At 29.2% G+C, this 23,703-nt stretch overlaps 1 protein-coding gene across 1 annotated transcript; it reads left to right on the top strand.

Annotated features, from left to right (window-relative positions):
• The first annotated feature begins 9,987 nt into the window (after positions 1 to 9,987).
• LOC114299611 (LOB domain-containing protein 1) lies at positions 9,988 to 12,890 on the top strand. Its single transcript, XM_028244388.2, has 2 exons — positions 9,988 to 10,377; positions 12,284 to 12,890. Exons 1-2 carry the CDS (start codon positions 10,069 to 10,071, stop codon positions 12,611 to 12,613), a joined length of 639 nt encoding a protein of 212 aa, XP_028100189.2. The 5' UTR covers positions 9,988 to 10,068; the 3' UTR covers positions 12,614 to 12,890.
• Positions 12,891 to 23,703: the final 10,813 nt, after the last annotated feature.

Genomic DNA, 23,703 nt, shown 5'->3' with positions numbered 1-23,703 from the left:
TTTGTATCTTTGTTTTTGGTTTCACAAAATTGTATATATCTTGTTCTTCTCAGAATTTGTTTAGCAGTGAATGTATGATTTCCAATTTTATGGGTATGAATATACATACATGTGAAAGGTATGTAATCTTTTTACTTTAAATTTCTGTCTCATTACATTCATAATCGTTAGATTATGTTTCAAATTTTTTGTAACTTATGACGCATCATCCTATAATTAGAAATGTATTAGAACAAAGAAATAAAAAAGTTTAGAAATAAAGAATCTTGACCCATGTGGAAAGCCTAACAATGCTGAAATAGTCGAGGTGCGCGTAAGTTGGTCCGGACACCCTGAGTTATAAAAAAAAAAATAGAATGCAATACTTTTTTCATTTCATTTCATTTCATTTTATTTTTATTCTTATTTTTATTTTTACAAATTTAAAATCCAAACATAATATTAACAGCTCAACTAATTTTAATCAACAGTGCCTTCCCAAAAAAATAAAAATAAATATAGAACTCAAGTTATTCTTCACTTCCTCTTTTTTAATTTTGTGCTCCCAATTGTTGTCATTTCCACTTGTCGCCATTTGTAATTCTCTTCTTCTTCTTCTTCTTTTTTTTTTTTTTTGATTTGAAAAATAAATATGTAAATAGGCTACTCAACATGCCCGTTAGAAAGTATTGTTTCTTAGCACTCACAGCACATTTGCAGAGAATTTCACCGCACTTACGTTGAGGCTGAAACTAAGGCCCCCACCCCCGCGTGTTCTGAATACTAAGAAGTATGTTTAATCCCAACAAAAAATTATGAAAACTCAAACCTAGGTTTTGAGTGAGAAATTTGAAGGCTTTACCACTAGACCAACTCCCTATTGGTTCTTTTTTTTTTTTTGTCATTTGGCAGTAGACCAAAAAAAAAAAAACCCCTAAACCTCTAATTCGGGTTGACAATTTAGATTTGGCAGTAGACCAAAAAAAAAAAAACCCCTAAACCTCTAATTCGGGTTGACAATTTAGGGCCTAGCCATAATTAATCAGGATAATTCAATAGATCACTTTTGAAGACTCCTATTTAAGATTTCAAACAAAGAATTATGAAAACTCAAACCCAGGTTTTAAGCGAGAAATTTAAAGGTTTTACCACTGAACCAACTTCTTACTGGTTCTTTTTTTTTTTTTGGTCATTTGGCAGGAGACCCAAAAAAAAAAAAAAAAACCCTAAACCTCTAATTCGGGTTGACAATTTAGGGCCTAGCCATAATTAATCAGGATAATTCAATAGATCACTTTTGAAGACTCCTATTTAAGATTTAAAATTTTTAATTCTTTTCTCTCCATTATAACTTTTTTAAATATTTATTTCCTCCCTTTATAGACTATTTCTTATAAATTGACAAAAAGAAATTGTAATTATGATTTTTTTTTAATATTTATTTCTTTCCTTTATGTACTATTTCTTATAAATTGACAAAAAAAAAACTTGTAATTAAGAATGTAAAGAGTGTCCAATTAAACTAATCCAATTAATTTACTATAATTCTCTCGATTTGAAATTTTATTTATTTATTTAATTGATATTTCACTATCAATCATCCTCATTATTCTTGCAAGGTTTCCTAGAATTCACATTGCCACCAAAAGAAAAATAAATAAATGTTGTTTTTTTCCTTTTCCTTTTTTTTTTTCTAGAAGTTTGAAAAATCAATTTAATCTTTTGAATTGATTGTTGTCGTATTTGTCTCTTGCTCAACGAATGCCAGCCTAGTACATTTGGTTGACTCTTTGTTTAATTGGCTCCAAATATTAAAACAATACTATTGACTTTTAATCAGTTTACTTCCTTACAGTTCACTACCCATAATGACCCTACCTACTATCTAAATATTAATCTGATTTGAACTTGAGTACTATTTTTTTAGATAAATATAATAAAATAAAAAATTATAATTATTAAATTAATTTAAATTTTTTCATAACTAATATATATGTATAACCTTATATAAGATAAATTGTTCGAATCAATGAAAACAAAACTCAAATAACCTTCTCTAATCCAGATTTTGAATTGAAAACAAGGCTAATATTCCTATTAATTAAAGTTGAAGTGGAGTGCTCACTTGAGACAATTATTAATGAATTAAATCAAAATCGATTCATCAAAAATCATTGTTGCATGCTGAAGAGGTCTTTTTCTGTCATAATTTATCTTATTTCAATAGAACTAAATAAATAATAATTATACTGAATGTTAAATAAACTACATCATTATTATTTTTAAAAATAAAATCTCTCAAATTAAGAGAGGAAAAATCATTTTTGTCTTTATTGATTTTTTTTTTACTTTTTTGATATATTTGGACTAGCCAATCTTAAAAATAAAATAAAATAAAAATTCAAAAAATATTATTATCATCTAGTCCGAAATAGACAATCTTATAAGTATTTTTTAAAAATAATATGGCTTATTATTGTCTTTATGGAATTTTTTCAAAATTAATTTAATTTTTTTTAAAATTTAATTCGTTTGGAAAAAGCTAAATAAGTCCAAAAAAAAAAAAAATCAACCTTTTAATTTTAGCCAAATGAAAACTCACCGCAACTAAAAAGATTTAAATCTCTAAACTTTGTATGTCACAAAAAATAAAAATAAAAATTCTCAATAACCTACTAAGTGCTGTTTTGGAAAGAGCACAAAAACGCAATGTTTTTGTTGATGTAAAAAAACGCTGAGTCAGCCGAAAACACAATTGTTGCATTTGGGATGTGATAAAAACGTTGCCCTGTCAAATTACGTAAATACCCTTCATGTTAACAAATTACGTAAAATTCCAAAGTTTGACAAGGATATTTTGATCATTTTATTTTGATTTGACGTCATAAACAAATATTAACCCAAAAATCAAATGTCAACTTTTTACCAACTTCCCAAATCACTTTCTAAAAAAATCAAAAAATTTAATAAAAAATCAAAAATCAACTTTTTACCAACTTTCTAAAGTAGCCTGACCTTATTACTTGTATAGTGGAGAGCTTAAAATTACTCCACTAACTTTTTCTTTTTCTTTTTTTCCTTCTTATTTTAATATAATTTTAGTGACACTCCTTTTATCTCAAAAGTACACGCGGAAATTGACTGTGATTTTCCTAGAGGAAAAAAAAATGCATATATACTATTTCAATTGGTATTTTTCATTATTAAAATTGCATTATTATATGATATATCATGTAAATAAATAAAATTTAAAAACTATATTAATATAAGATGATGAGAAAAACCGGGGGTCTCAATCTCGTTCATCACGAGTCCCAACGGTACCTCACCCAACACACACCCCACCACCCTGGACTATCAACGTTTTGGGCGTGCTACAAGGTCAGTTTTCATCATTTAAATTATTTATTTTATCAAATTATTTATATATATTATTCATGAAAAAAATTAAATTTATTTGTTAATTCTAACATTTTTATTTTATTATATTTTTTTCTAAAAAAATGGATGGTACATATTCAAAAACATACATATTGTTCATTTTTTTAGAAATAAATATAATAAAATGAAAAAAAGTACGATTAAATATAATTTATTTTTTTCATGAATGATATATATGGAAGGCTCTATAAAATGAATGATTTAAATTTTCAAAACGAGACTCGTGGTAAATCATATGCAGGGCTGGCCCTAGGCTAAGGCCAGTGAGGCCTGTGCCTAGGGCCCAAAAAATTAGGCCCAAAAAAGGCCCCCAAATTCATTATCTTGTACTATATTAAAAATTCAAAATGACTCAATTTTGTTTAATTAATTTAGGCTATTTTAAAATGCCTCAAAAGTTTTATTTGGCCCAATTGATAAAAGGCCCAGTTAAAAAATATTTATAAGTGTTAGTTGTTAGCCCAATTAAAAAAATAAAATATAAAATATATGTATATGGGCCCTATTTTTTTTCCTTCTCTTTTTATGGCCTATTTATGTGTTTTTTAGTGTTTTTTCAAATATTTTACGCAATTTTATTTATTTATTTTGTAAATACATCTAACTTAGATACACTTAAAAACTATAATATTTATATTTTTAAAAAAAAAAACAAAAAAAGTTGCCAAATACAAAACATATAAAAAAAACGAATTGCAAACTCAGATAATTATTTTTGAAAATTCTAAACCAAACAGGGTTATTTTTATTTTTATTTTTTATGAATATTTAAAAGGTCTTAAAAAATTATTTTACCTTAGGCTCCCGAAAACTCAGGGCCGGCCCTAATCATACGAGCCCTAACATGATGATCATATTCAGATTTTGAACCTGTGAGAAATCTTAACCTATTTTAATTATCACTTCCTTTTAATAGTTATATATGTAGAATATAGAGAAAATCATTTTATGGACTTCTTCAACATCGGCTATTTAAGTTATGTTTAAATTTTAAATTATAAATAAATTTATGAAAGTAAATTAATGTTACATTCAATTTTTTCTTTTCCTTTTTTTTATGAATTTAATATTTGAAACAATCTTATTGTCCACCACCTTAGTATAACAAGATCCAAAATTTATATTTTTACTTTATCAAAAGTGTAGATTTCAAGCTGACGAAATGGCCAAGCATAAATAAACATGATCAAAATCGAAGAATATATTTTCTAAAGAAAGAATTAAAAGAGTAATAATTAGAAAAATTATAGTCAATAAAAATAATTATAAAAATATGAAAGTGAGAGATTTTACATGCAATTTTATATTTGCCATTATTTATTTATTTATACTTAAAATATATCATCATCATATATATTATTAAAAGTAGTGTTTACTTTCATCTTTTTTTAATGAAAATGTCACATCAATATATCATTTTACCAATTTTTTTTTAAAAATTTAATATTTAAAAAATGTCTACTTAATCTAAATTACCCATAAACAAAACCTAATAGAATTATATATATTAAAAATACTTTACCAATTAATTTTATTATACTTTTTTTAAATAAAATATTAAAATTATTTCTTATTTTTATGTGTATCTTATTTATAATATTAATATTAATTATAATGAATTTCTTAAATAATTAGAATCATTTTTAATTGTATAGCAATTATTTCTAATATCAAGTTATAATTTAATATCATATATATTTATTTAAGTTACATTTTTTAAGTATGAAAGGTTTATCAAATGAATGTTTCTTTTATTGTGCTTATAATATAATTTAAAATTATTATATATATATATATATATATATATATATATATTTAATTTATGTTTTTATAGTACGATAGAGCTAAAATTATTAAAATGTATACAAATAATTTATTTAAAATTATTATATGTGTTGATTTAAATAATATTTTTATAAAACAATAGGATTAAGATTATCAAAATAAATAAAAAATATTATTTACCTTTAACTTTTTTCTCTCTCCTATGTAGCTCATCCTCATTTTTTTTTTTCTTTTTATTAAAATTTCAGATCAATATAACCTTTTCAATTTTTTTCCTAAAATTTAATATTTAAAATACTTCTACTTAATCTAAATTACCCATAAACAAAACTTAATATAATTATGCATACTAAAAAAATATTTACCAATTAATTTTATTCTACTTTTTTCACATTTTTAAAAATTAAATATTAAAAATATTTATTTTTATGAAATTTATTATATATATTTATATAAGTTATATTTTTATAACATGATAAAGCTAAAATTATTAAAATACATATAAATAATTTATTTAAAATTAGTATATGTGTTGATTTAAGAAATACTTTTATAGAACGATACAATTAAAATTATTAAAATAAATAATTTAAATTATTATTTAAAATTTAAATTATTTTTTTCTCCAATTTAATAATTATTTTAAATATTTTATATATTCAAAAATATAAATAATTTAATTAAATTTTATAAAAAAATATATTTTAAAACAAAGTCAAACTATATAAGTGCATTTTTTTGCATAACTACACTTATTTGAATCACATCAATTAATATTTTCTCATTACTTTTATATATATTATTTTATAAAAAATTAAAAAATATAATTATTTAAAATATCTCAAACCAACGCTATATGCAAGTACTAATCACTTTCGGATAATCGCCACGTCATTGAGTAGTTGTAGACGGTGGTTGAAAGAAGGTACGTATGTGTCTCAACTCGTGGCAGCATCTGTTTTTTTAAAGTCAAAATTTGATTTTGTTTTTTTGTTTTTTTGTTTTGTTTTTTTCCCGTAAAACTTCAAAAAAAAAAAAAAAAAAAAGACAAAGTAAAACAGTCGGCACCAAAAATTGAGTTATTTTAGGCTGGCATAACTCTCCCACGTGTCATTCTTTCCGATTTGCCGGGAAAAGATGAGTAATGCTAGAGATATTTATAAATGGAGTATCTACAAAAGTATAGAGTTTATATTTATGTAAGATATTTGATCATTTATTTAATAAAAAAATATAAGATCTATAACATTTTTAGGGAAGATCTCCTCTCTATATCACTATTTTTTAAGGTAAATTTACTGGTTTAATTGGGGTGCGGATTACCTCGTATGTTTCTTTATAATTTGTGAATTGAAATATATAGTTAGAACCGTTAATAATTTAAAAAAAAATTTAAAATATTCCTTTGTATAAATAATTTAAATATTTGAATTATAAATTTTTTCATCATTTTTTTAGAAGTAAAATGTATTTTTACTTTTTATACTTTATTTTACATGTGATTTATCCTTTAAATTTTGAAAATAAGTACACATAACTCTCTTATGTTTAACATGTGTTTTACAGTTACCGTTAAGTTTGACAAATATTTAATACAAGAGGGTTATATGATTATTTCTAAATAAGAGAGTATAATCCGCACATAGATTAAACCATAAGGAGATAAAGTGAAATTTGTCCAATTTTTTATTATCCTCCATACTCCTTCATAATTTATTTTATAGGCTCCACTCTGAATCTATACCGATAATTCAAATCATTCATTTCGTAAATCTTGTAGTGAAAATTATTTATGCAAAAAAATAATTCTATCAAATATTGATTAATAAATGAATAAATCACATTTTATTTTATAAAATGAGCTATTTAAGTTTAAATTCATAATTGATATTTAAGGGTTGTTTGGGATAAACTAAATAAGTGCACTTTTTGTCTTTTTATAAAAAGATGTACAGAAAAATAGAGAGGTGATGTGATGTGATGTGATGAAAAAAAGATAAAAAAATAAAAAGATTGATTATTTTTGAGTTGCCAAACTTGGCCTTAGTTGATTGGCAATATTTTTGGCAAGACACATGTTCATAAAATTTTATTGATAATTTAAACTATTATTTACAAAAGAACAAACCAATAAATTCACGCTCACAGCTAAAAATAAAAAATCATTACACTGATTTGAATTGTGAGGGAAACAAAATAAAGGGTAAATTATAAATAAGTTTTCTGAGATTTACTTAAAATATGAACTTTCTCTGTAATTTTAAAAATTACATCTCATCTCTTAAAATTTCTAATTTCATAACAAATTACACATTTTATTAATAAATTATCAAGTTAATTAACAGTTTTTAATTATGTCAGAAATTTATTTTAATTAATAATTCAAGTAATTTTATTATTGCATAGGAGAGCAGTAGAAAAAAAAAATTCAATTAATTCTGATAAATAAAAATTTCTGATAAGAAGTATTTATAATTTTTCAAATTATAAGAAAATAATTTGTATTTTAAAAAAATTTCAATGGGTGTATTTGTAATTTGTCTTAAAATAAAATATGGGTGTTGAGTATTTTAAGGATACTAACTAACAAAATTCCAAAAAAAAAAAAATAATAATAATTAAACACGCTTTCAATAGGTGGATTTGGATTTTATTTTTCATAGTAGAAAACGATACCGATTACCTTTTAAATGAGTACTTGTTTTGTGGGAAAAGTGAAAATGATCAATTGGATGATTTTTTTTTTTATTTTTTGATTAATAGTAGAAAATGATATCTACTAAGACCATCTCTAACGGTGAATCAAAGTTGATATCAGATTCAAATTTTGATGAAAAAGGCACTTTTTTATGCTCTAACTGTTGCACCAGATTGATATCAAAATGAGATTTCAGCAAAAAAAGTATCAAATTGAGAACGAGACACAAATTTTACCAAATCACTGTTACTGACCGTTGAAAGAGGTACACCGGTCAACCAGCCGGTTGCCTGGCCGGTTGACCAACCGGTCAACCAGTAAAAGATTCAAACAGTTCAGGAAAAAAAGTTCAAACCGTTAAAAAAAAAAAAAAAAAAAATTTGCCTAACCGGTCAACCGGCCGGTCGACCACCTCGGTCGTCCCGAAAAAAGTTCAGAAAGTTCAAAAAAAAGTTTAGACAATTCGCGAAAAAAAAAAAAAAAAAATTTTGCCTAACCGGTTGACCACCCGGTTGTCCCGGGATAGATTTGGTGAAAGGTGAACCGTTGGAGCGAGTAGTATCAAATTTGGTGAAATAAGTCATTTTTGACTCAGATTTGGTGAAAATTTTGAGTCACCGTTGGAGATGCTCTAACTTCTTCTTCTTCTTCTTTTTTTTTTATTTATTTATTTATTATTATTATTTTTTTTTTGGTAGAAATATCGTTTTGACACAGATTAGTCCACCTTTTCAACTTGTTGGTTTTTCGTTTGCCGCAACCTTGTTCACCCGTGTTAACTATGGTGTCACACTTGCATTCTTGACTCAAGTGAAAAAAATGCCGACTTGTGTTAAATATTTATTTTGCAAGTTTTATTTATGTATTTTATTGTGGTTAATAATTAGGGAGAATTGCAAATAAATGAGAAGGTCAAAAAGTAAAAGAATAAATTATCAATAAGCCCTAATAGTTGAACTTAATTTTTATTAAGTTTTATTGAAAATAAGTCTTGGTAAAATTGTAGCTAAAAATAATTTTTTTGTGATATTTTTATATGTCGCTAAAAATTGACAATTAGTGACTTTTTTTTGTCATGATTTTTTTAAATTATCGCTAAAACTTACAAATAGTGACGTTTTTTATAACAAATTTTTCTCATAGGACCTATTAGACAATAAGTTCACTTATTAGGATCTACACATAACTACCCCAAAGTAAAAAAAGTTGGGAGTCAAAAAATAATTGCAATATACCTAGAAGGATGCAAATAATTACAAAATTGTTTTAAAATAATTATAAAATTACTAAAATACCCTCTATTTTGTCCCTCTAATCTTCTTTTTGCTCTCTTCCTCACATACTTGCGAACTCAAGTTAATCCACTACTAGCCAATGCCTCCCTCACCTTTCTTCGCTCTCCCAGCCTCTACCCCAACCATCTCTTCTTGTAAATCCATCTCCTCTCCAGATCGTAAGATTGCAATTCGATTTAAGATATGTAGATTTCATGAACGATTTAATTTAGGATTTGTAGATCTTGTAATATGAAAATGATATGTATAGAAAAATGGGTGAGAGAAATGCAACCGAACAATTTTATCAACTGTAAAATAGTTTTTATGAATTTTAAATTCTTTTTAAAATTTTTAAAAAATAAAGTAAATTACTTTTCACCTTGCTATAAGGACATTTTGCAGGTTTTTCTATGTACGTTACTAAGGCTTGGTTTGACAAATTTTAAAAAAATTAAAAAGTTAAAAAGTCACTATCCTATTTAAGTCACATTATCTTATTTAAATCATATCATTTATCTAACACATCACTTTAAATCCAACCCAAATTCAACTCATATTTCATAAAAAGTCAAAAAATACACTTATTTAGATCATTCCAAACAACCCTTAAAGGTTAATAATTGTTTTCTAAAAATAAATAAATAAAAGTTGAATAACCACGTCACAATAAATTATGCGGTGAATGACGTAAGCATGAGACCAATGCTTATGTGCCCACTGTTGTTGATCAAAACAATGCTTATGTGCCCCCCTTGGCGGGTTTTCCCCCTCTATATATATCTCCTCTCTCTCCTTTTATGCTCTCAAAATTCCTAAAGCAAATACTTATCATCCTCCCCCTACTCTCTCTCTCTCTCATCACCTCCAAAACTCTCTCTCTCTCTAAAAATGGAATGCAGTGACAGGACAACCACCATCACAGTGTCCACAAGCTCTTTCTTCACATCATCATCATCCCCTCCTCGTTCAACATCTTCCTCTCCAACCCAGTCTAGTGGTGGTGGTGGTGGTGGTGCTCCTCCCTCTCCTCCTCCGCCGGCGGTGGTTGTTATGAGCCCATGTGCAGCATGCAAAATTCTCCGACGCCGCTGCGCAGAGAAATGTGTTCTGGCGCCATACTTTCCGCCTACTGATCCACTCCGGTTCACCATTGCTCATAGAGTTTTTGGAGCTAGCAATATCATCAAATTGTTGCAGGTAAAAATAAATAAATAAAGAATAAAAAATTGTATTTGTATGCTCATTGAGCTTTCTTGGAGCCTTCATTGAGTTCAATGTAAACATATTAAGTTAGATTCTTGGGTCGTGTTTGGATTGGAAGTCACTTCTAGGAAAAAATGAATGTAGTTGGTTTTGTCATGGTTGACTTCCACATAAAAAATAAAAATAAAAAATAAAAAAAAGGGAAAGAAAAAGAAAGAAAATACTATTCACTTACTGGGTTAGTTTTTAAAATTTTTTTTTGGGCTCCATCTTTTTAAAAATAATTTGGTGAAAAAAAATTACTTTGTTGTTTACTTTCTTTAAAATTGGTGTTTTTTTTTTTGGAAGAAAAAATAATTTTTAGAAATTTGAAAATACTTTGTTGTTACTTTCATTAAACTGGTTTAAATTTTTAAAAAAAGAAAACATATTTTAAAACCTCAACCAATTATTTTATAGGATCACATTTCTACAATTAAATGTCGCTTTAATAGATATTTTATTTTCAAGTGATAAATTTCAATATAACTATATCCTTTTATATACAAATTATGTATTCTTTTTATATTTATATGTCATTGTCAAAATTTATATATATATAATTGGGTTTTCTTCTTTTTTTTTTTTTTTCTTCTTTAGATTATCACCTTCAATAAAGCAGGTAATACTTTTAATTAATTTCAAAAACAGTTTTGAACTTGATTAGCCAAGCACTTCTTTATTCGGTGAATGGGGCTCCACGTCTTGTCATGTATGGCTTCAAAAAGTTGACATTGTCATTCTCTCTCACAAGAAATTTTTTTTTAAATAAATTTTACATGTGGTCCCTATATTTTATTTCTTGTATTATTTTAAGCCATACACTTTTCAGTGACTCAATTTTAATTCTTAATTTTAGATTTTATTTTAATTTGGTCCAATTAATAATATCATTAGTATTTTTTAAGAAAAATTATCCCTAAATTGGTTGAGATTAATTAACTGAGCTAAATAAATTTATAATTTTGCCCTTAAAAATATCATACGTGACACTTAAGTATGTATTTTCATAAAAAAAATAATAAGAGTTGTAATTAATTAGACCAAATTAAGATAAAATTATAAATTTACTGTCAAAATCGAGTCAGTTAAAAATATAAGGGCTAAAATAACATAAGAAGTATAGTTCAGGGATCACCATTATAATTTGTTTATATTTTTTTGAACTAGAAGGCGAGGAGGAGTTGTTGCTCTCAACTTGAGTCAAGTCTTATTTAACAAATTTTAAATTCATCAATTACCTACTAGAAGTCATTGCATGCTTCAAATTTCAAAGCATGTTTGAGGTTTTCTATCAACCATTCATTCCAATCAATCACCATTGAATACATTTCTCAATAGGGTACTCTTGTAAATTATTCTAAGGTTATGTTTGATTCATAAGATTGATAATGAAATATTAATAATTCTATTAAATTAGTGTGGTATTCATTATTCAATGGGATTAATAATCCCACCCCTACCCCATTACTAATAATCCTACAAATTTGTTGGATTAATTATCTATTGGATTAATAATCCTAAACTAAAGTGTTAAAACAAATATAGGATAATTGGACCCACGGATTAATAATTCTAATTCCATACTCTAATCCACTCAATCAAACATGTCCTAATTATATTGCGATCAGTAATGCTATATGCATACAAAAGTGTAGACGAAAAAGTACATAAAAATCAATGTACCTTTCAGATCTGTTATTTTTTTCCCGCGTAGCATTATTGAACTATTCAATTTTCATTTCAAAATGGCCATGCACTTGGACTTAGTGGAATGAAGATGCCATTTTTTTCAACTTCAAACATTGACATAAACCAAACTAGTAATACTAATTATGCTGTATGTCGGAATTCTTTATAGGAACTTCCCGAGTCTCAGAGAGCAGATGCAGTGAGCAGCATGGTTTACGAAGCGAATGCTAGGATTAGGGACCCGGTTTATGGTTGCGCTGGCGCAATTTTCCAGCTTCAAAAGCAAGTTAGTGAGCTCCAAGCAGAATTGGCTAAGACACAAGCAGAGGTTGTTAACATGCAGTGTCAACAAGCTAATTTGGTGGCTTTGCTTTGCATGGAAATGTCACAATCTGAAGAACCTATCTTCCAACATGAACAAGCATTGTATGATGATAATGCAAGCTTGTCTCTTGATGATGGAAGTTTTGCCCCAGCTTGGGAAACTCTTTGGGCATGAACTTGAAGAAAGTTTGAGGCTTAAATGTCTTATGACATTGATGAATGACAATAACCTAGAAGAAAAAAAAAGGTGTAATAAAGAGATCAATTGTAGTATTGCAGCTTCAATATACTAGGCAAAAGAAAATACTCCAGTCTTTGGGACTTTCCTACCTTGTAATTTTCAGAAGAAGCACGTAAGATTACACGCAATTTAGTTCCTACTAGACAGGGAATAAGTCTATAAAGACAAAATCAATTACAGAATATAAATGGATATATAAGATTTTTCAAAATTTGTCAACTTTTGTCCAAGTCATATTTATTTTGTGTCATTTCTCTGATCAATTTTTATATTTATAATAGAACTAATTCGATGCTTTCTTTGAAGTAAAGAGAATAAAAATACACATAAAATTGCAAGCAGTTTACTTTAAACACAAAATCAGTCACAGATCTAAATACAGAATATAAATAGATATATAAAATTTTTCAATACTTAGTCATATTTATTTTGTGTCATGTTCTACGATCAATGTTTGTATTTTTAACGGAATTAATTCGATGCTTTCTTTGAGGAAGCAAATGCAACAAAAAAGAAAAAAGAACATAAGGGAGCTATCACTAGTGTACCGAATTTGTGCTTATTCTTGCATTAATCCAATTTATGGGTGACCTAATTTTATCTTTCTAAAGTGATTTTACATGGGTTCCTTGTCAAACTTGCCCTTTGACTAGTTTTCTCTTTTATGTTTCACTTTTCTTTGATATTAGATTTTCTAGTTAGTGAGATAAGGACTATTTAAGTGTTTTAGTGGGATGCTTTTTTCCTTTTTTATTCAAAATATGAGGCAGCTTTCTTGAGGAAGTGCAAGTATTATTCACACAAAGCACTTTAATTAAGGGCATTGAGTCACATCATTAGGCTCCAAAAGCCACTGATAATTGTGTGCCACTTATGCTAATAATCTGAAATAAAGATCAGGATTCCATGTGAGATTTGCTTGAATGTTAGGGGACACGCTTGTGGAAAAATTGAATTTAACAATGATATCGCTGATACGTTGTATTTTCATCTATTGATAAATCATTATGTGGATACAACAAATTTTTTGTAGACATACAGTAATATCATATATAAATGGTGTGTACCATTCTTATATTTAATTTTTACTTGCACTTTTAAATTTTTTATTTAATATGCGAAGGTTAGCCCAAATTTACAAAAATAACTAATTATAAATCAAATTTTCTAACTCAACATATAATCTTTTGTATGTATCAAGTTCATCAATATTTTTCTCAATTAATTTATATAATATCTTATAATTAGTTCAGTTAAGAAAACAATATCCTTTTTGACAATTTCAACCGACATTCCCCCCTCCCCCTCCCATTTGACCTCTAGAACTTGATCATTCATCTTCAAACTAACATATTGCTTGAATTTTATTATTCACATATAGAAATTTCAAAAAATAAATAAAATTCTTAAAAAAAAATTAAAAGATTACATGCTTTTATCGGCTAGACAGATAAATTAATTAATTAGATACCCTATCAATTATTGGAACAATAATCAAACCAATAATGAGTTATCCTTAAATTGATTTGCATTTATGTGTACTTGTAGATATATGGAGAAGGGAATGGTGCTGTCACAGCACCTCAGGCTTGTATCGATTTTATTTTGATAATCCGTTTATGTTATAGAATTCGTTAAGTATATCATTCATATAAAAAATAAAGTTAATTAAACATGTGTAGTCCCATGATCGGACCATAATCGTTTTAAAAAAATTATTAAAATTATGCTAACCGTTTATTTATTTTAAATGTAAATGTGATCTTGTTATTCATTACAGATATTTAATTAATTTGATTTTTTTCATGAATAAGTTACGCGACGAATCCTATAATATGAACAGATCGAATCAACAAAATATATTTGAAAATAAACCCCACGAGCTCACAACATAGTGGAGCACCCTCACAGATTCCATAGATACGTAGACAGAAATTTGGTTATTCTTTTTTAGGAATGATTAGGAAACTTTTCAAATGAAATGAGTAAAGAAAGATATGTAATGATTGAGACAATGAAGATTATGAAGAGACATAACACCCATATACTATCAAGATATATAATGGTTGAGCTTTCTTAGTTTATTGAGAAGCATGTTTGGCCTTGACGCAAGGATAATGATGTATTATTGGCCTGTTTGGTAGGGTTTATTTCTACTTTATTTCAGTTTTTAGCTTAATTTAAGCTATTTTGATGTGTTTGGTTCAGCTTAACAATACAGCTTATACCTTTTTGTAAGTAAAAAATCAACTTATTCTTTCAGTGGGGGAGGAGAAACTTAATTTAGAAGTAAAAAATCAGCTTATGTTCACAGTTATAAGCTATAAACTGTTAAGGTATAAGTTATAATCACTTTTTCAAAATTTTACCAAACGAGGCTATTGTAATAGTTACAAGTACTTATTCAAAAAAAATATCGATTGAGAAACATGTTTGGCTTTAGTGCAACGATAGTAATACTCTATTGTATCATCTTGTTAATTTTATTATCTGGTTTGACTTCAATATATGATTAATTTGGTATTTATGCCGACTAATTAGTAGATAAATTTTTCATCGCCATCGTACTTTTTTGCTACTATCTTTGTTTTATTCGTATTTCCTATTGTACTGGTTCTCAACTTCAAAATAATAAAAATAAAATAAAATAAAATAAAAAATAAAAGAATTTGCCTATCAAAATAATTTGATAATGATGCTCTATTGTAGTATGGTATGGATGTCTCATGGGTTAGGAAAATAGTTTCCTCGCACGTGGGATCAAGTTGCATTTGTTGTCATTAGGAAATTCTATAAATTAGGAAAACAAACTTAGGAGATGTTCGGAATCTCAGATCTATCAAATTTATGGTGTATATTTAGGACAGAGTTATGCTACAGACCCCCACTTGGGATGGCCTCACCACCCCCCACATACACGTGGGGGTCAAAGAGGGGAGAACAAAAAAAAAAAAAAAAAAAAAAAGAAGAAAAGGACTAATCAGCATTCACTGGGGTATTGGGGGTCTCACTCATTTTTTATGTAGGACATGGTTTGCTTGTTTAATGGTACAAACGTGATTGAGACCCCCCCCTTTCTCCTACCCCCACACATATGTGGAGGTTGGCGATTGAAGAAGAAAAAAAAAAAAAAAAATTCTGGCCAATCACACCCCACTAGGGGTCTTGGGGTTCTGAAACATTTTTCTTTGTGGTATGGGTTCGAATGGAGATTTGTTTTGGATTTATTTTACTAATTTGAGCTATTCATATTACAAAATTCGTTGAATATATCATTTATAAACAAAAAAATCAAGAGAATTAGACATGTGTAATCTAATGATCAAGTCTTAACTGTTTTGTAATAAATTATCAAAATTATTTTAATCATATATTTTTTAAAAACAAATGTAGTTGTATCTTGAAATTATAGATATTCAATTAATTTAATTTTTTTTATAAATAATTTATTTGATAAACCTTGCACTACGAACGATTTGATCAACAACATAGGCCGAAGATAAAACTCACAGGCCCTCGTAGCCCTGTGCTATAGCACGTTCCCAAGTTATACATTTAAAGTTGTTATTGTGGGCACCTCATTAATAAAATCTTTGTTATTGATTTCAAATTTTGGACCGTTTTCTAGTTCTTAGAACTGCTCCTCATTATATTTTCACACAAAAAAGTTAAACCACTATAATTTAAAAAATATATATTCTTTCAAAATGATGGGACAATGATACACAAAAAAAAAAAAAAAAAAAAAAAGTTAAACCACTATAATTTAAAAAAAATATATTCTTTCAAAATGATGGGACAATGATACACAAAAAAAAAAAAAAAAAGTTAAACCACTATAATTTAAAAAAAAATATATTCTTTCAAAATGATGGGACAATGATACACACAAAAAAAAAAAAAAATTAACTTTTTAATTTTTTTTTAAATGTACAAAAAAAAAAGAAAAAAGAAAGAAAGATAGAAGTGATATGACGTAAATAAATCAATAAACCAATAAATTAGTTTTTTTTTTAATTATCAAAACAAGCCTTAAGACTCATTGTGACAAGTTCATGTTTTTACATGAAAGGACCGTTTTCAATACTTCATATCATTTTGTATAATCATTTTTGGGTAAATTACACTAACGCCCTTGAGATTTAATCTGATTACATCCCATTTTCTGATGTTAGAAAAAATATATTCTCACCCTTGTAGTTTTTTTGAACTGAAAAAAAAACTACAAGGGTGAGAATATAAAAGGATTAATAGTCTTATTTCACAAACTCTCCTACTTGTATAAAAGGTAACAACTCTTAGTAAAAAAAAATATATATTGGAAAAAAAAACCCCAGAAAAAGTGAAGCAAAGCAAGAAAAGAGAAAATGCATGAATTTAATTTCTTTTTGATACCAACGTTAATTCCGTCTAGATAATTACATTGATGGGGGGTTAGTGTAATTTTGCAAACATCAGGAGATAATATGTATTAAATCTAAACTTCAGAAGATATAAATGTAATTTACCCATGATTTTTTTTTCCTTTTTCTTTTTTTAACACTGCACTTTTTCATAATCTTAAAAAATGGATCAAAAACTTGACATAAATGAATGTTATATAGCTAGTTTATTTATTTATTTTTATTTTTTATGATCAGGTGTTTGGATCAATTTATACGCATTTTGACTAATTTCATGACTCATGCAAAATATCCCTTCCATATGAATCGGACAAATCTCAAGCGGAAATTAATTTTAGTTATTGGAAATTTGTAGTCCTTCGCAACACACTTTCAAAACGGGTTAAGAAATTACTTTTTTTTAAACATTTTTCTTTTACTTCTTCGTCTTTAATAAATTTATTTTTTTTAATTCAAATAAAAATTTACTTTTTACTCCTACCAGAATAAACAAACAGACACACACAAAAATCCTCTTAGAGGAAAAAAGAAACTTTTTTATTTCTTTTTCTTTAGTAATTTTATTTATTTTTTAGGGATTTTTCAAAAAAAAATTACATTTGAGATCTTTTTTAAGCTAGACAGACATAAAAAAATACTAAAAATGAACAAAAATCACAACTGCAAATATGTGTATATATGTTAGCTTTTGTTCAGGCATATGTTAAGAAGACATTAAATGATCAAATTTCTTCTTAACATATGTCTTACATAGGTGTGGGGTCTATAATTTTGTGGACCCCAAATATTAAGTCATTTGTTTGGTAAAAAATTTGAGACCTATAGCATTTTCCTTAAAAGTTAGCTAAAATTTTTTGAGTAATGTTACGCACTCCAAATGTTTTACCAAATGTCTCACATGGGTGTGAGATTCACATGATGTAGATCTCATACCCATGTGAGACATTTAGTAAAATATTTGAGATCCTTAACATTTTTAAAATTTTTTTTATATTTATAATGAGACCAAAATATCCTTTTTTTGCTTTGCTACCTTCTCATCCCGTATTTTTTTTAGTCTCTTCGCTTTCCTTCAAATTTGATGTTTTATATTATTTTTCTTTAAAAAAATAAAATTTATTTGGGTGAAATTTTTTTTAAAAAATCAAATACTAATTATTTTCATATGATTTTTTTTGGAACATAAAATAATATTTAAAATTCACATATATATTTATATTCATTTTTTCCAAACTAATTTATAATTTTTTAAAAATAAATTCTAAATACAAATTTTAAAAATTTTGTCTTGTAAAAACAAGGATACTTATGAAAAAAAAAAAAACTCTACAAAAAATCATAATTAATTTTCCTTCTACTCTTACATTTTCCATGCAACTGGAGATTATTAAAAGTCATTTATTATTTTTTTAATATGTGTTTTTATGACACGTTTTAACATGACCTATATATATTAGGCATACAAGTGAACCTTAAAATACCGTATAAGTCAGGAAAACTAAAAAAAACTTTTGTAAGCCTAACTTTGTTGAGTTGTCGATTTTTTCTTATTAATTTCAACATCGACGTGTCATGAATAATAACTGCATTAGAAGCCAGGAAAACTAGAAAACCTTTTGTAAGCCTAACTTTGTTGAGCTGCCAATTTTTTCTCATTAATTTCAACATCGATGTATCATGAATAATAACTGCATTATATTTTGTTAGTAGATTTTTTAATATTATATGTGTTATAGGTTTAATTTTCTTTTCTTTCCCTCCCAGTTTTCATTATCTTTCTCTATAAGTCTCCAAGTCTTTCAAGGAAGTTGCTTACCAATTTCCTTTCCTATTCTTATCCTCCAAGTCTTTGCCTAGTCAAGTCTCCTTCAAGTCTTCCAAGAGTCAAGTCTTCATACTTATTCTCCAAGCAACTTCCAAGAAGGATCCTCCAAGAAACTTGTCCACCAAGTTTCATCTTCTATAAATTGAGCTAATCTCCTATCTTGGAACATACGAGAAGAAGCTTTTGTTGCTTTGTCGTGCTTTGTGTGAGATTATCAGGCAAATAAAAAAAGGTGTATGTGATAAAGCTTTGGGTTCAACCAATTGTGCAGTATTGGTTAACCATACGACTTAGTCGGGCTGTTGTATCCTAAGGGGGGACAAATCAAGATTTTTTCTACTGTATCGGTGTGAGACTTTGCCTAACCGCAGAGGGTTTGAATCTCCTTAAAAAGAGCGAATTTCCCGCGCTTCAGCCCTTACAATAGTTATTGTAATTTTTATTATTTGTATTTTCTGATGTTTTATTTGTAATTATCACCAACATATTCCAAACTATTGAATACAATTTTATAATGTTAGAGACCTAAATATATATATATATATATTTTTTTTTATAATCGGGTGTCTGGCCCAACTTAAGTGCATCTCGATTAATCCTGGAGACCAATCCCACCCCCCACTTACGGAGTCCCATTTAAAGTCAAGGTGAATGCTCTGTATGGACATGGCCCGCCTAACTTACGCATACCTTGACTAATTTTGAGGGACCAATCCTCAATCCCACTGTCCACTTGCGGGAACCCATGTAAAGCCAAGGCAAATGCCCTGTACGGACATGGCCCCAAGGAGTTTATTGCTATTAGTGGATATTAAACCTAAAACCTATATAAAGCACTCATATCCAAGTTCATTTTATCTACTAAGCTGTTACGACCTAAACCCGCCCCTATGGGTTTAGCACCGTAACCGGCCAATAATCCAAGATTACCGAAGGCCTGCTTAACAGTAATACAGTAATACAGAGTACAGGGGCATGGCGGAAGCCAAAACAGTAAGTCAACAGTGTCCAATGAGCTGTGACAGTCTGTATGTAAAAAGACTTTTCATACATATATACAATCAGTGCAAAACAGTTTGTACAACATTTACAATCATCCAGGTCAGGGACTTAATCCCTATTAAGACAGTACAATACAGTGTTATCAGTCTATACAACATTACAAAACAGATACAGAGACAGACAGGGGAAATTAAAACACCCCTAAGCCATAGCTTGGTAGGCTCGAAACCTCGCAGTGAGGCACATAGGTTGGCTTGACAAAACTGGAGTATACCTCGACGCTTCTAGCAACGGTCCGGTGCCTGTACACCTACATATATATATATATGAGCAGTGAGCTAAAGCCCAGTGAATAACATAATGCGCAGAGAGGTTAAGAATGAATGTCCTTACAGTACTGAAAACAATCATTTCAATCAGTATATCAGTTATTCAGTCATTACAGTCATATGTGGTACATCCAGTAGCAAAATAGTACAATAGGTCTTATCAGACCGAACAGTCAGTTGATGGCCATCATATCAGTGAACAATAGTGGTTCCAACATGAGAACCGACAGAGATCTCTGTAACAGTAGCAGTAGCAGTAACAGTAATAGTAACAGTAACAGTAGTTGCTAAGGATGCCACAATACAGTTCACAATTAGGACATCATTCATTTAGTAACAGTATCATTTCAGAAAACAGTACAGTTCAATTGTTCAGAAGATAATCATATTTGAACATATCTTTACACAGTTGTTACTCACAGAGTTCTAGGCTACAGTTAAGCTAGAGCGCGTCCTCAAATGCCAACCCTACATAGTTACAGTGATACCCCTATTCCGTAATATGCTAATTGGTCCTTAATTTGAATATGATTATGTGTTTAACATGATTTTGTATGCCATTATGTGAATGTATGTGATTTTGGGTTTCTATCTGTTCACTGTAGGAATATCTGTCTGAATAATCTGCTTTAGAAATTAAATTGAAGGCCTTATCGGCCACGGAACCCAAAATTGATTACGCCATTGTGAATAGCGTAAATTTTAGGGCCTACAGTGAAGTTTAATTGAAAAATTGATTCGGACCAGATTAAGCTGATTAAATTGATGAATTAGTGCCCAATTACTCTATATTATTTATATTATGATTTAGTGGGGCACTATACACTCAAATACCCTCTTTGTTATTCTTCTTGGTTGAATTAAACTCAAGAAATAGAGAAGGAAGTCGGCTAGAGAGAGGAAAAAGAGGAGAGTTGGGTGTTTGGCTCAAATTTGTGAAGAATTAGAGGATTAAACTCAAGAAATTGCTATAGTTTGGAAGATTGAGCCTCTAGGTAAGCAATTGGTCTTGAATTCATAAGTTTGAAATTGTGATCTTGTAAGTTCAAGGGTTGTTTGTGATCAAGAGCATGCAATGAGTTGATTTTGTTAAGTTTGAAGTCTTAGAACTCATGCATGTAGGAAATTACTTTGAATTTGCATGTTTGAGCTTGAAATACATGATTTATGTAGAGTTTTGGTTGAAACTCATGTTTTGATCACCATTTGTGTTGTCTAAGTTGAGAATGTGGCAATTCATCACATGCATGTACAATTTATGAAGATATGAACTTGAATGTATGAATTTGTTATGTTAGAATGAGTTTGATGGGAGATTGGGGCATGCTTGTGAATTATTTGTGAATTGAGCTCCATTGGGTTGTGATTTGGGGTTTACATCATGTTAGTATGATTATATTTGAGAATTGGGCCATAACATGCATGATTTGTTGGCTAAAAATCGAATTGGAGCTCAAGAACTTAATCTGGAAAACCCAGATTTTTTATGTCCGCTCGAGCGGGGTGACTGCCGCTCGAGCGGGAAAATCGTGCTCCCAGCACTTTTTGCAGAGTTGGATGTCTGCTCGAGCGGGATATTTCACGTTCGAGCGGGGAGCTTTTGTAGACAGGCCTTCCGCTCGAGCGCCCTAAATCACGCTCGAGCGTAATTTTGAAGTAACCAGTACTTTTGCAGGCCTCTTGGGTCCGCTCGAGCGGGGAAGTCCACGCTCGAGCGGGGACCCTATTTTCTGAAATTTTGTATGCTCATTCTGTGTTTCGTTTTCGTTCTCTTTCACTTGTAAGCACTCTTAGGCATGTGTTAAACATTGTAAATGAGTTAATGAGATAAGAATAAAGCCTAAAGAGGAATATGTGAATTAAAGAACGGATTGAACTGTTAGTGACCCTTTTGTATTCATGAAATGTGTAGGGTCAAGCTCCAGGGCAAATCTGCAAGCCGATCACTGTGAGTAATATCAATATTCCAAAGCTTGTCAATGTCCAATTGTTTATTCCCTTATAAACTTTATGAGTTGCTAATTGGGATTGTGGACAAAAGTCTGACATAAATAAATGAATGGACCGAAGGTTGTTTTGACAGAAATGAATGGACTGAAGGTCGTTTTGATAGAAATGAATGGACCGAAGGTCGTTTTGACAGAAATAAATGGACCGAAGGTCGTTTTGATAGAAATGAGTGGACCGAAGGTCGTTTTGACATATATGAATGGACCTAAGGTCGTTTTGACATGAATGAGTGGGCTGAAGGCCGTTTTGACGTGAACGAGTGGGCCAAAGTCCGTTTTGACATAAATGAATGGGCCGAAGGCCATTTTGACAGAAATGAGTGAGCCGAAGGCCATTTTGACATAAGTGAATGGGCCGAAGGCCGTTTTGTCATGAATGAAAATCCGAATGGGCCAAAGGCCAGAATGTTTGGAACTACAGTCACTTGATTTGAATTTCGTATAGTTATATATTTGTTAAATAGAAGTATGAATTAGGCCCAAGGCTGTTTGGAGCATGTTGTTCTACATATTATTACGTAACTTCTGTATTTGATATTATTCACCGGGCTATCGCTCACGCTCATTCATGTGTTTGTAGGTGAGCCAAGAGAAGTCTAAACCCAGCCCCAGTGAAGTCTGTCAGGAACAACAAAAGTTTTGGAGGGTCAGCCCTTGTGTCTCACGCACGAGACCCATCCTTGCCACTTTGTTATGTATTTATATTTTGTCTTGTTGGCAAGGACTTTGTGTATATCTGTATATGGTTTTGTTATGGGTTGACTCGGTTTGGATGATCCTGTCTGTAAAGGATTTTGTGGTAATGTATTTTGATGTGGGTTATTAACATACATGTGTATGATTTGTTTTAAAGTGCATATAAGCGCGGCTCTATGGACAAAGGTTTTAATTATTGCTTCCGTTTGGCCCCTTTACTCTGTTGAGTTATGTCTGATTTTGGTTTGAGGCCGTAGGTAATCTCAGGATTACTGGCCGGTTTGTCCTTAACCCATAGGGGCGGATTCGGGTCATGATAGAGTGATATCAGAGCACGAGTTAATAACTCACACACTTATCCAAAAAGAGCAATAAGCGTCTAGAAAAGATCTACGATACTTCATGTGATAAATATGAATTAGGAAGCATTGATTATATGCTTAAATGTTTTGATATGAACAATTATATGTGTAAGTTGTGAACTACTTGCATTGCAAATTATCTGGAAATATGTGCTTCTTAGTGTATGCATACTTGTGTACCTTTTGTATGAAATATAATGCAAGTTTAATCAGATGATGAGAACCAGAGGTGATGAGATAGAGGAATCTTCTACTGCCAGACTGGACAGAATGGAAAGACTGATTTAGGAAATGGCAGAGGCTTTGAGACAGCAACAGGAGTGGCAACAACAGTGGCAGCAACCACACCCGCCACCTCCACCCTCGGCACCACTCGTGCCAGATAATCAAAATGATGA

The sequence above is a fragment of the Camellia sinensis genome, chromosome 1 (genome assembly GCF_055761805.1).
Source record: "Camellia sinensis isolate YWXY chromosome 1, ASM5576180v1, whole genome shotgun sequence".
Taxonomy (NCBI): Eukaryota; Viridiplantae; Streptophyta; class Magnoliopsida; order Ericales; family Theaceae; genus Camellia; species Camellia sinensis.
The sequence above is the reverse complement of the archived record's forward strand: the minus strand, read 5'-3'. Positions and strand labels throughout refer to the sequence as shown.